General features: G+C 48.1%; 1 protein-coding gene across 1 annotated transcript in view; it reads left to right on the top strand.

The window, feature by feature from the left end:
- The window catches only part of ATP5MF (ATP synthase membrane subunit f), a 46,764-nt gene extending 33,549 nt beyond the window's left edge, over positions 1–13,215 (top strand). Inside the window, exons 3-4 of the mRNA XM_088466677.1 lie at positions 8,794–8,910; positions 13,111–13,215. Of these exons, the coding sequence (XP_088322803.1) occupies positions 8,794–8,910; positions 13,111–13,139 (146 nt within the window). The 3' untranslated portion in view covers positions 13,140–13,215. The remainder of the gene's footprint in view (positions 1–8,793; positions 8,911–13,110) is intronic.
- Positions 13,216–13,783: the final 568 nt, after the last annotated feature.

The following is a 13,783-nucleotide window of genomic DNA, read 5'->3' as shown; positions in this document are numbered from 1 at the left end:
TTCCGGTACAGACCCCCTCAACAGTTCTTCTGCACGAGTCTTTCCCAAGACAAGACTAAGGCATTGCAGATCCAAGAAGCCATAGAGTCCTTGCTGAAAGCAGGGGGGGGTTGGTTCCCGTTCCGCCATCTCAACGCGGGATGGGTTACTACTCTTCTGGCCTATTCTCAACCTGAAATTGTTGAACAAGTTCCTCGGAGTGCCCAATTTCAGGATGGAAACTTTGCATTCCATCATTCTGGCTATGGAACAGGGGGATTATATGGTCTCCCTGGATATCCAGGATGCCTACCTCCATGTTCCTATAGCCCCTTCACACCAGCAGTATCTGAGGTTTGCTATACAACATCTTCACTTCCAGTTTCAGGCTCTGCCCTTTGGTCTTTCCACGGCTCCGAGGGTGTTCACCAAAGTGATGGCTGCCCATCTGCGCAGCCACGGTTTATTGCTTCTTCCGTATCTGGACGACCTCCTATTGCTGGCAGGCTCTCTGGAGGTCCTTTTGCAACATCTACACCTGACGATCGCTTGTCTCCAAGCGCACTGGTGGCTGATAAACTAGAAGAAGTCCTCCTTCATTCCGTCAGAGGGTGGTTCATTTGGGAGCCCTTCTAGACTCTCGTCAGCAAAGGATCTTCCTGACTCCGGAAAAGGTTTCCTCCCTACAACTACGAGTGATCAGTTGTCTGAAGACTTCCCAAGTGTCTGTTCATTTGGCAAAGAGAGTTTTGGGGTCCATGGTGGAGTATGCCGAGTTTCATTCCAGGCCCCTGCAGGGGCTGATTCTATCCAAATGGAACCCGGACTGGGTCCTGCTCACGACGGATGCTAGTCTCCGGGGTGGGGGGGCGGTGTCGAGTCCCCTTTCACTTCAGGGGGCTCGACACCATCAATATTCTGGAACTTCGAGCCGTGTACAGGGCCTTCCAGTTGTCCGGTCACGCTCTTCACGGAAGGGCAGTGCAAGTTCAGTCCGACAATGCCACCACAGTGGCGTACATCAACCGTCAAGGGGGGGCTTGCAGTCTAGCAGCAATGTTGGTGGTGTCACGCATTCTGTTTTGGGCGGAATGCCACCTGCCGGCCATCTCGGCAGTCTTCATTCCAGGATTTCTCAACTGGGAACTGATTTCCTCAGCCGTCATGACGTGCATCCCGGCGGAATGGTCCCTTCATCCAGTTGTATTTCAACTGCTCGTGGACAAGTGGGGACTGCCGGCGTTGGACCTCATGGTTTCCCGTCACAATCGCAAATTGCCTGTGTACGGGTCCAGGACAAGAGACGCCGGCATAAGCCTGGTGGACACACTGTCAGTAAAATAGACATTTCAGCTGGCGTATCTTTCCCTCAGACAGCCTTGCTGCGGACCATCGGAAATTCAAAACAGGACGGCGGCATGCTTCTGCTGGTGCACCCTTGTACTCCGATCTTCGGGGCCTATCCATCAACGTTCTGTTTCTTCTGCCTCAACGTCAGGACCTGTTGTCTCAGGGGCCTGCCTTTACCCGGATCTGGGTCGTCTGTCTTTTGACGGCGTGGCTCTTGAGACATTCGTCTTAAGGGCCCAGGGTTTTCCAGCTCAATCATCGGCACAATGCTACAGGCACACAAGCCTGCTTCCGCCAGGATTTACCAAAGAGTGTGGCATACTTATTTTCAATGGTGTGAGTCCAGAAACTACGATCCTCAATGTTTCGTGTTTCTAGAATTTTGGCGTTCTCTGTCTGGATTTTACTTGGGTTTACACCTTGCTTCGTTGAAAATTCATGTGTCTGCACTTTCTGTTTGGTTCCAGCGTAGAATTGCTGCTCTGCCTGATGTCCGCACCTTTTTTTTCCAGAGTGTCCTCAGGATTCAGCCTCCCTTTTGTTCCACCAGTGGCTCCTTGGGATTTGGCAGTGGTGCTTCGGGCCTTGCAGGGTCCTCCATTTGAACCTCTTGAGTCGGTGGAACTCAAGTGGATGACACTTAAGACTGTTTGTTTGTTTTTCTCCAGGCAATTGCTTTGGCCAGGAGTGTGTCAGAATTAGGCGCACTTTCTTCCCATTCTCCTTTTCTGATAGTTCACCAGGGCAGTGCTTCACACCTGTCCGGGTTTTCTTCCTAAGGTAGTCTCTAAGTTCCACATTAATCAAGAAATTGTTGTGCCGGCATTTGTCACCCTAGGCTGGTGAGGCTTCCTTAGATGTTGTCCGTGCTCTCAAAGTTTATATTGATCGCACTAGTTTCATTCGCAAATCTTTGTTCGTCCTCTTTGGTTTTCACGAGGGGTTGGCCTGCCAACAAATAAACTTTGGCCCGTTGACTTCGTTTGGTTATTTGTGAGGCTCATTCACAGGAGGGTTTACCTGTTCCGGTCTCTGTTAAGGCTCATTCCACTCGGTCTGTGGGTCCCTCGTGGGCTGCTAGCCTTGGCGCCTCTGCTGTTCAACTGTGTAAGTCGGCCACCTGGTCTTCCATACAGACTTTTCTCTTTCATCCACTAAGGGGACACTGGAGGTGCTTACGCTGGGGTATAGAGGCGTGATAACTGGAGCCGGCACTTTAAATAATTTAGAAGTGTGAAGCTCCTCCCCCTCTATGCCCCATCAGCCCTCAGTTTAGAGAATGTGCCTCTAGGAGCTGGTCACATTATGCTGTGCTCCAGCAAGACACTTATTTATTTCTTTATTTTTTTATTTTATACATCTTTTACATTCCTATAGGTACCCTTCGCCACCTATCTAAAAGGTGGGGTCTGGGTACCTGGCGCCCTGGTGTTTTAGAACATCAGGAAGGAGTGCGCAGGGCTCATTCCAAAAGAGCTCCTGACAGCTCCTTATCACCACAACAGGGTCTTCACACACAAGAAGAGAAGACTCTGCTGACCTGCCGAGAGAGACCTCCGGGGACACGCAGTGAGTAACATGCTGCGCATCCCCCGGCTGCCAACAGCACTAACAAAGCATGTCTGCGCTGTGCTGGTCTCAAGCGCTACACGTGGCTCCTGTCCCGCTGTAGGCGCTACAGTGCGCTGTGTTAGGGAAGCTGCGTGTACACAGCGCTACACGTGGCTCCCTGCTTCTCCCCTCTCCCCGCTGATACACACGGTGTAGCGCGTAGGGGGAGGTAATGGCCACATAGCAGCCATAATTGGAGCCCTTAGGGCATGAAGAAGGGGGTGGAGCCTAAACAGCGCGGGCTCTCTCTCTATACTCGGCAAGCGGCTGTGTTAAACAGCGTGGCTGCCGGTTTTTACTAATACATGCCTGCATCTCTCCCTTATTCAGGAAGTGAGCAGCAGAGCTACAGAGGCTGGATTCTCTTGCTCCCCAACCTGGCTGCAGTGTGCAGATACAAATTAGGCACAGAAGGCTCTGGTACAGAGGCTGTGCATAATACACTGGGGGTGCAGGGAATATGATATGTGGGAAGGGAGTGGGGTGTATCTCCTCCTCTGTGTCCCAAGCCAGCCTTCTGTTTTCGTTACTTCTGTTTATACTCTGTCCCTCTGTGTGTGGTGACTGTGTGTATCCTTGTCAAACAGAACAAAAACTGCTCAAAAGATGTTTGTCTGTTCTAGGTGTAACAACAAACTAAGCCGCATGCTGCTGGGTCCACGTTATGCGATGCTTGTATAGCAATTGATCCACCTATGGCTATTACTTCCTCACCTGCGCCTCCATGGGCCGCTGACATGGTAGGAGTAAGGGCGGATTTAACGTCAGAGTTAGCTGAGGCACGTAAGTCTCAGCCTCCCTGGGTTGCTGGGCTAACCAAGTCTCTAGACACCCTGGTACAGGTAATGGGTACAGCTGTGTCCGCACCCTCCACTTCCTTACAAGGACCGACACAAAAGCGTCCTTTATCGAAGACCCTTCTAGAGTTAGAGTCCACCTCTCCTGGGGTGGAATCTCTAATTTTGGCGGTCAGAAAAATCCTTAACTTACCTGAGGATGTTATTCCTGCATCAAAGGAGTGTGAATTATTTCGTGAACAAAGAGCTCGGCGGCTTTTCCGTTCTCACTGCATCTTCAACAGCAGCTATCAGTGGCCTGGAAACAACCGGATAAACGGTTCCAAATTCCACGCCGATTTCAGTCTAGCTACCCTTTTCCATCATCCATGAGGGAAAAGTGGGAAGCACACCCCTCCAGTAGATGCGTCTGTCTCCCGTCTCTCTAAGAAAAGGATCCTTCGGATCCTAATTTGGAGACAACGCTAAGATCTATTTATACCGCAGCGGGTGCTTAACTTAGGCCCACCCTTGTTACTGCTTGGGTTAACAAGGCGATGATTTGCTGGGCTGACCAGGTGATTACAGGTTTGGACTCTGGTAGTTCCAGAGCAGAGTTACGTCTACTAGCAGAACACATCCGTGAGTCTGCAGTTGACCTGGGAGAAGCGTCAAAAGATGTCAGTCAGATTAGTGCTCGCATATCTGCTTCTGCTATTTCGGGCCGCAGAGCCCTCTGGTTACGCGCCTGGCATGCGGACGCAGAATCCAAGCATGCGGTGGAGGGTTTACCATTCAATGGCGGCATGCTGTTTGGCCCGGAATTAGACGAATGAATATCCCAGGCCACGGGGGTAAGTCTTCCTTTCTCCCGTCAACTGCACCGGCTCCCAGAAGATCTTACACTGGACCTTCGTTTCATTCCTTTCGTGCGCCAAATTCCTTTCGTGGTAGAGCCAGAGGTGCTCCCTCACAAGCAAGAGGCGGCAGAGGTAGAGGTCGCCCACACACAGTTGCACGTAGAAAGGAGCCTAAACCAACTGAGAAACAGGTGGCATGACGGTCTTCCGTCCCACCTGGGACCACCTACAGTGGGAGCCCGCCTGCAAGGCTTTCAACAGGTTTGGAGCCAGACCTCTCCAGAACCGTGGATCCGCAGACTAATTTCCCTGGGGTACCGATTAGACTTCGAGGTCCCCCCTCCATCTCGGTTCTAGAATACAAGTCTGCCAATACCTGCAGAGAAGGCCATAGTTCTACAGGAGGCTATCCAGTCTCTAGTAATATCATCTGTGCTAGTTCCGGTTCCAGAACATCGAGGTATGGGGTTTTACTCAAATCTATTTGTAGTACCTAAATAGGATGGATTGGTGAAGCCCATCTTGAATCTCAAGTCATTGAACCTGTATCTGAAGATGTATCTGTTCAAAATGGAGTCTCTGCAGTCCGTTATTGCGAGCTTGGAACAGGAGAGTTCCTATTATCCATGGATATCAAGGATGCTTATGTCCACGTTCCCATCTGGGAACCACACCAAGCCTTTCTTCGTTTCGCCTTACTTAAAGATCATTATCAGTTTCGGGCATTGCCGTTCGGGTTATCCTCTGCTCCCCGTATCTTCACCAAACTCATGTCAGTCATGATTGCTCTCCTTCGGTCATCGGGAGTGAACATAGTCCCTTATTTGGACGACCTGTTACTCAAGGCGCAATCGGTATCTTTTCTAACAAGTCTTGCCTTACTGACATATCAGACTCTAATCCAACACGGTTGGATAATCAACTTCAAGAAATCAAATCTCAATCCCTCCCTGAAGCTCCTGCTTCTGGGCATGATCTTAGATACGGTATCACAGAGGATCTTTCTTCCAATAGACAAAGCCCGGAATATCCAGTTGTTAGTTCGGCTGGTACTCAGACCAAGGAAGGTCTATACTTCTTTATCTGCGTCTCCTGGGGAAGATGGTAGCTGCTTTCGAGGCACTACAGTTCGGGTGGTTCCACTCAAGGGTGTTTCAGCTAGACCTACTATCACAGGGGTCAGGGTCTCATCTGCTTCTACATCGACAGATCCGTCTGAGCCCAGCTACCAGAGGGGCCCTTCTCTGGTGGCCACAATCCAACAATCTTTTAGCGGGCCGAAGATTCGGAGTGGGGGACTGGATCATCGTAACAACAAAAGTGGCCAATAAATGTGTTGGAACTCAGAGCGATTACAATGCTCTGATAGAAGCAACAGAGTTTCTAAGGACTCGTCCGGTAAGAGTTCAGTCCGACAACGGACGGCCGTCGCGTACATCAACCGCCAAGGAGGGACTCTGCGTCGCATGGCCATGCGAGAAGTAACTCTGATCCTCCGGTGGGCCGAGAGCCAGTTAGTAATCCTGTCGGCGGTATTCATCCCTGGTGTGGACAACTGGGAAGCGGATTACCTAAGCCGCCAGGATATCCATCCCGGGGAATGGAAGCTTCATCCAGACGTATTCAACGCGCTGAAACGTCGATGGCATCACGATTGAATCGTCAGCTCCCGGTATACGTGTCAAGAACTCAAGATCCGCAGGCAGAGGCAGTAGATGCTCTGACAGTTCCGTGGATCTACGACTTCGTTTACCTTTTTCCTCCGGTTCCACTTCTTCCTCGACTGCTAAAAAGGACAAAACACGAGTCAGTCTCTGTCATTCTCGTGGCTCCGAACTAGCCTCGGAGAAGCTGGTTCTCGGACCTTCGGTCCCTATTGGCAGACGATCCATGGCCCTTTCCTCTGCGCCCGGATCTGATACAGCAGGGTTTTTTTCATACACTCCAACCTAGCGCAACTGCGTTTAACGGGGTGGCTCTTGAACCCGATATTCTAAGACGCAGAGGAATCCCAGACTGTTATTCCCACCATGCTGCGCGCCAGGAAACCATTTTCGGCTGCGCATTATCATCGTATCTGGCGTTCTTATATCTCATGGTGTAACAAGCGGGATCTTCCCTCTAGGACTTTTCGGTTGTCCCGGTTTCTGTTTTTTCTTCAGACTGGTCTGGATTCTGGCCTTCGTCTTGGAACTTTAAATGTGCAGGTTTCTGCCCTTTCCATTTTCTTTCAACGGAAATTGGCCCTCATTCCTGAGGTGCAGACGTTTCTTCAGGCGGTCTTGCGTGTGCAGCCTCCTTCTGTACCTCAGATAGCGCCCTGGGACTTGAACTTGGTGTTTCTGTTTCTTCAGTCGTCCATGTTTGAACCTTTTGGAAGAGGTTGATATTAAGTACTTGTCTTGGAAGACGGTCCTCCTCCTGGCTCTAGCGTTGGCTCGTTGAGTTTCAGAATTGAGTGCTCTGTCCTATAAACCACCTTACCTTGTGTTTCATGCTGATAGGACGGAACTCCGGATGGTAGCCGCCTTCCTTCCCAAGGTAGTGTCGGCTTTTCATATTATTCAGCCTATTGTGGTACCGACTTTGGTGGAGGACTCTGGTGGTTCTTCTACCTTGGATGTGGTTAGAGCTCTCCGCATCTATGTTGACAGGACTGCTTCCCTCCGTAAGTCTGAGTCGCTTTTTGTCCTCTATGATGCGGTTCGGAGGGGTTGGCCAGCGGCTAAGCAGACTTTGGCACGTTCGATCCGGCTGGCTATTCAGCAGCCTTATGTTAGTGCCGACCACCGGCCTCCTTCGTCCATTTCGGCTCATTCCACACGTTCTGTTGGTGCGTCATGGGCGCCCGGTAGTGGAGTCTCCACGTCACAATTGTGCCGTGCAGCCAGTTGGTCTTCAGTTCACACGTTTGTCGAGTTTTTCAAATTTGATACGTTGGCTATTTCGGCATCCCATTTTGGCCGCCTAGTTCTGCAGGTGCCGCAGAGCGCTCCCGCCCATGGGGAAAACTTTGGGACGTCCCCAGCGTAAGCACCTCCAGTGTCCCCTAGTGGATGAAAGAAAATGGGAGTTTGGTACCTACCGGTAAATCCTTTTCTCTGATTCCACAGGGGACACTGGACGCCCACTTCAGCGCTCTTCGCCTGCCTGTTCGGTTTGTTCCGTATGTTGTATGTTTTGATTGTGTTCTTCTCTCCCTTTCACTCCGCTTGTTCTCCATCTCCTCTCGGTCTTCATTTTCTAAACTGAGGGCTGATGGGGCATAGAGGGGGAGGAGCTTCACACTTCTAAATTATTGCCGGCTCCAGTTATCACGCCTCTATACCCCAGCGTAAGCACCTCCAGTGTCCCCTAGTGGAATCAGAGAAAAAGATTTACCGGTAGGTACCAAAATCCCATTTTCTACGGTTCTATAAGTTTGACACCTTCGTCTCTCAGGATGCATCCTTTGGGCACCGGATTCTCCTTTTAGCGCAGGAGCGTCCCCGCCCTCAGTTGTACGGCTTTGGAACATCCCCCAGGTCAACCCTGTGGACCCCCTATGGAACCTGAAGCAGAAAACAAGATATGGTAAGAACTTACCTTTTATCTGTTTCTACGAGGTCCATAGGGTCCACAGGGCGCCCGCCCTGACGACCTGGCTTCATATGGGCTATGTGGCTGGTCACCGGTTTTCAGTCTCCCTTTCCGTGAGTATGGTTCTTGTGTGTTCCAGTCTTTCTTCTCTCTGTTTTTATCTCCACCGGCCTTGGCTACTTACCAAGTGAGGTGGCTGGGGTGGGGTACAGAGGAAGATGGACCCAGTGCATCCTGGGAGCAGCAAAGCTTTAACTGCGTGGTGCCCGTGGATCCAGATCCAGCTATACCCCAAGGTCAACCCTGTGGTCCCTATGGACCTCGTAGAAAAGGATAACAAAGGTTAGTTCTTAACATATCGTTTTTTTTTTTGGGGGGGGGGGGGGGGGTTCTAGCTCCCATGTCATGCTCTAAGAAATCTGCGTAGTTCTTTTACAAATCATTAAGGTCAGAAAAAATGTCATGTTAATCTAATCTATGAGATAAATGGTAAGTTCCAAAGCTTGTGTATTCTGATTTGCCTATTGCTATTACATGAAATGAAATGTTACTTTAAAGAAAAAGTTATTTAATGAGACCAAATCATAATGTTATACTGTGGTTTTTTTTTTTTTTGTTTTGTTTTTTTGTGCTTTTAGGTCGAGATCGGTATTTTAACAAGTACATCAATGTGAAGAAGGGAGGAATTGGAGGAGTTGCCATGGTGCTTGCTGGCTATGTAGTGTTAAGCTACACCTGGGGATATGATCATGTCAGTAAGTGACATAAAATAAATTATGTGGAAGGCATAGTAAATTGTTTTCAGGATTACTGCTAAATTAGTACATTCAATATCATTTGGAATAGAACTAGACAACTGACTGAAACTGCTCAGATATCATTATTATTATTTTTTTATTTTACAGCCATGCGGGACACCGGAGATACCATGGGGTAGTGCTGGAGGAGTCTAGGCACTAAATTTTAAGCTAACTTTTAAGGCTACTCAGGCTTTTCCCCTTTACTTCCCCCTGCAGACAGGTTTATGTTTTATTAGGTGTTTGGTATGTTTTTCAACTGTTCCTGCAGCTGTATCATTTTTCTTTTAGTTATTTTTAATAGAATTGTGGGCTGACAGCAGAGCTGCTGTTCTGCCCTGCAGTGCTTACACTGCCCGTTCCAGTACACGCTCATGCAGACTCGACACCAGTAGTCAGCAGCCTCCTTGTCCGGAATGCTGGGGGAACAGGGAAGAGGCTTCCCACATAGTGGGAAACCAGTGTTGTTGGTGTTCCCGCTAGACCATGGGCAGGGAGTTGAGGTGCGGGCAAGGATGCTCTGCGTGGTTAACCGTGGAGCGACTTCAGGGTCCTTGTCACACTTGGGGGGAGTGCCTAGCACTTACGGAGGAACTGGGCTTCCTCCAAGCTCTCTTCTCACTATGAATAGATACCGTGGCAGGATCCAAAAAAAGCGCTTGAATCTCTTCCTTCAATGGTGAGATCCTCTTTGGACCTGAAATGAATAAATGTATTGCTTCTGCCTCTAAGGCTGCTTTTCTGTTTTCTTTGGCTGCTAAACCTAAACTCTGTCTTTTTGCTCCCAAGGTTGGACCAGGTTCCAGCCTTCCTTTTGAGATCAACGTTCCTCTTCACGTGTTGGAAAGTCCAAAGGAGGGACAGTCTTGGGCAGTTTGCAAACCTACCCTCAAACTCACTGAAAAACAAACTGCATGGCTGGTTAGACTCCCGCCTCTAGGAGTCCGCAAGGTGGGAGGCCATCTAAGTTTGTTTTGCGAGGAATAATGAATTACATCCGTTTCTTGGGCATTGTAGAGCTACATCCAGTCATTCAAGGAACCCCCTCTGTCACTTATTCATCACTGGTGTGCCTCGTGCTCCTTCAAAGGCCGGGGTTTTGCAGGTGTGTATCTGATTCCTTCTGGACTCCCCTGTTCCTCCACATCAAAGAGGAGCTGTTTTTATTTAAACCTCTTCCTCGTAGGAAAGTCAGATGGTTCATTTCGTCCTATCCTCAATCTGAAGTACCTAAATGATTACCTCCCGGGTTCTTAAATTCAGAATGGAGTCTCTCAGATCCATAGTACATTCCCTAGAATCAAGGTACAGATGTGTCCTCATACATCTATCCTCCATGCGCCACACAACACGGGAGCTCTGTGTGACTCTGTAGCGCCGAGTGTCTTTTTGTTAATTTTTTACCTTCAAATGTGTCTTATTCACACAGCGATGCAAATAGGTAGCACAAGCAGCTTTTGCTGACTAAAATTATATGCAGCATGCCTATGACTCTGTGTGCGACTGCGGTTGTGTATCTGCGCTAAACACTGTTAGTGTTCCAGCCACTGACCCCTAACGTTTTGCATGCAGACGCACACAGAACATAGGCATGCTGCATATCATTTTAATCGGCAGAAGTTGATTGTGCTATCTATTTGCATTGCTGTGCGAATAAGACGCATTTGAAGTTAAAAAGACGCATGAAAAGTCGTTTGGCGCTACTGATTTGCGGCATGACTAGAAGGGCTGTTTAATGCACAAGGAGGCTAGATGTATTTGTACCCATCTGTATTTCCTAGTGTCCCTGGGAATAAAGGACACTTACTTGCATATTCCGATTTTGGGAGGCACACCAACAGTTCCTGCAATTTGGGGTCCTGCCTGTGGCCTTCTACGCAGCAAGTGCACCTGGGGGGACCCTCCTGGGCACACTGGTCCAAAGGGTTTTTCTTCCCTGGGACAAGATTGTCTCCCTACAGGTGATTCAGTCTTTTCTCTGATTACGGAAAGTTTTGGTGCATCTATGCTTGAAGGTTCTAGGAAAGCTGTACACCTTCAAAATGGTGGAATTTGCCCAGTTCCGTGCCAGGATCTTTCAGTCAGAGATTCTGCCCAAGGTAGAACAGCTTGCGTGTCCAGATCAGATCTCAGCTGATTTCATTGTCCCAGGAGGCTCGTCACTCTCCTCTTGTGGCTTCAATAGTTTCATCTGGACAAGAGTCATCCTTTTCTTGTTCAGCATTGGATTCTACTCACTACAAATGCCATGCTGTGGGTTGGGGTGCAGTCATGCTGGTGACGACTTTCCAGGGTCACTGGACAGAACAGGAATCCCGCCTTCCATAAACCTCTTAGAACTTTGGGCAATTTACAGCGCCTTGTTTAAAGTACGACATCTGGTCAAGGTCTGCTCAGACAATGCCACTGCCAACTCCTACATAAATCATCTAGGTGGCACAAGGAGTTGCCAGGCCAATGCGGGAAGTGAGCAGAATCCTTCGGTAGGTGGAATGGTTTCTACCAGCTGTCTGCATTATACTGTACATCCTGGGAAAAGAAAATTGGGAGTGGTCCCTTCACCCAGACGTATTCCAGCCATAGGGGTCATCCATCCATAGACATGATGGCGTCGCACCTCAACCACAAACCTCTTCGTTACTGTTCCAGCACTCAGGTGCCGCCTTCATGAATGCAACAGTGGAAGGATCCATTTCCACGTTTGTACATCTTTCCCCCAATGACCCTTCTTCCTCAGGTGATTTGAAAGCTAAGCAAGAAGGAGGGACCATCATTCTAGTCCCCTGGATTGGCCACACAGGGCATGGTACGCTGATGTCAGATGCTTGTCAATAGCAGCACCTTGGCAGCTTCCTCTCAGACCAGACCTCTCAAGGGCCTTACCTCCATCCCGATCTTTAGTGTCTGACTTGGATGGGGTTGCTGTTGAGACAGCCCTCCTAAGGGCCAGAGGTTTTTTTGGATGTTGTGATCCGTACCATGCTTTGTGCTGGGAAGCCAGTTTCAGCTAAGGCATGCTACAGGGTCCGGAAAGCCTACTTTTACCTGGTGTGCTCAACAACATTTCAAGCCTGAGATCTTCAGTGTTTTCGAAAACTCAGTTCTTTTTAGAGGCCAGCTTGGATTTGGGTTGTCCTTGAAAGTTGTTTCCTGCTCTCTGTTTACTTTCCAAGATACTTGGCTATTCCTGCTATTCAGACTTTTTTTTTTTTTTTTTTTTTTTTGTTCTCCAGGGGTTCTTCACATTCAACCCCCCCTTTGTATCTCCAGTAGAGCCCTGGGATTTGGTTTTGGTTCTCTGAGCTCTTCAACTTCCTCCCTTTTGAGCCTTTGGAGTCAGTTGATCTTAAAACGTGGAAAATGTATTTTCTTTTTTTTTTTTTTATCATTTGGATGTTTTTTTCGGCCCCTCTGGTCTCTGAGTTAAGTGCTTTGTCTCGTATATCTCCATCGCTTATTTTTTACCTCAACTGGCGGCTTTATGGACTAAACGGTCTTTTTTTATTTGTTTCTATTGCTTTGACACCGCCTCCAGAGGCCCTGGTTTTGGGCAAAGTGTTCTCAGTGCAGCTCAGGACCATTCCTTCCCTTAGTGGACTGTTCAGGGATGTCTCTTTCCCATGGTATCTGTGTCTCTCCATCGCAAAAAGAGAAAACAGGATTTTGGTTCTTACCATATCTGTTTCTATGATTCCATGGAGAACACTGGATATCCTCCCATTCGCTCCTGACTTTCCTTGATTGTTCGGGTTGCTTTATGCTAGGTTGTCTGACCCTCAAGTTTGATTCTGTCTGCCTGGTTTTCTTCTCCTCCTCTTCTCCCTTTTGGGCCTTTGCTAGATGAAAGTGGTCTTCCCTGTGCAGGGGGCGGGGTATAGGGAGGAGGAGCCTGAGCTGCCTTTAAAAGTAACTTTTAGTTTCTAGATACCTCCAACAATACTCCATGGTATCTCCATGTCTGCTAGTTGCACTTCAGCCATGACACGTTACGTATGTCTTAACACTTAACTGAGATCCAGTTTTAAATATTGTAACTATGTAGCTTAATAGTAATTATTCAGTGTAAAAATTACTGAATGCAACTACTCAGTGTTAATTATATTCATAATTAACTGTTACTCATGACATGTAGTTACTGTAATTCTGTTTCTGTTGTAGAGCACGACCGCTGGAGAAAGTACCACTGACCAGAGCCTTCACAAGTTAAATCAGGCTTTACTGTCTCTACTCTGTACTATAAAAAATAAAAAGAAACAAAATATCCCCACCTGTATTCAATCACTTCATGGGTGCCATGACCGTTCTTGCGCATTAAAATGAATGTGGAATGTGCTTCCACTGTCTCACAGGAGCGCTTAGACCCAGAAAATACTACTTGCTGTTTGGAATTCATGACTTTGTTTTGAGATGGTTGGATCAGGTCCTCTCCGCCGCTAGCCACTTTTGCACTCTTATTCGGAAGTGTGTGTATATATATATATATATATATATATATATATATATATATATATATATACACACATATACACAAATCTTTATAAATGTGCAGTTCAGCAACTAATACAACAGCTCTTGCAGACACACTGGAACTTTTAGCAGGGGATCATTTATAATCTATAGAATTTGTTGGCATGACCAATAGACAAATGTGTCCACTTGTACGGCAGCATTGTAAGGTTGACATTTTTTTTGTAACTGTCATTCTAAAGTAGGGGTGGGCAATAAGTGGCCTTCCAGCTGTTGTTGAACTATACATCCCACCATGCCTTGCATCAGAGAGCCACATAAAGCTGAGGGTTGTAGTTAAAATAAAGGCGGACGGGATTCTAGC

The sequence above is a fragment of the Taudactylus pleione genome, unplaced genomic scaffold, assembly GCF_031769625.1.
Source record: "Taudactylus pleione unplaced genomic scaffold, aTauple2 ptg000066l, whole genome shotgun sequence".
Taxonomy (NCBI): Eukaryota; Metazoa; Chordata; class Amphibia; order Anura; family Myobatrachidae; genus Taudactylus; species Taudactylus pleione.
This window is presented reverse-complemented; position numbering and strand designations above follow the sequence as displayed.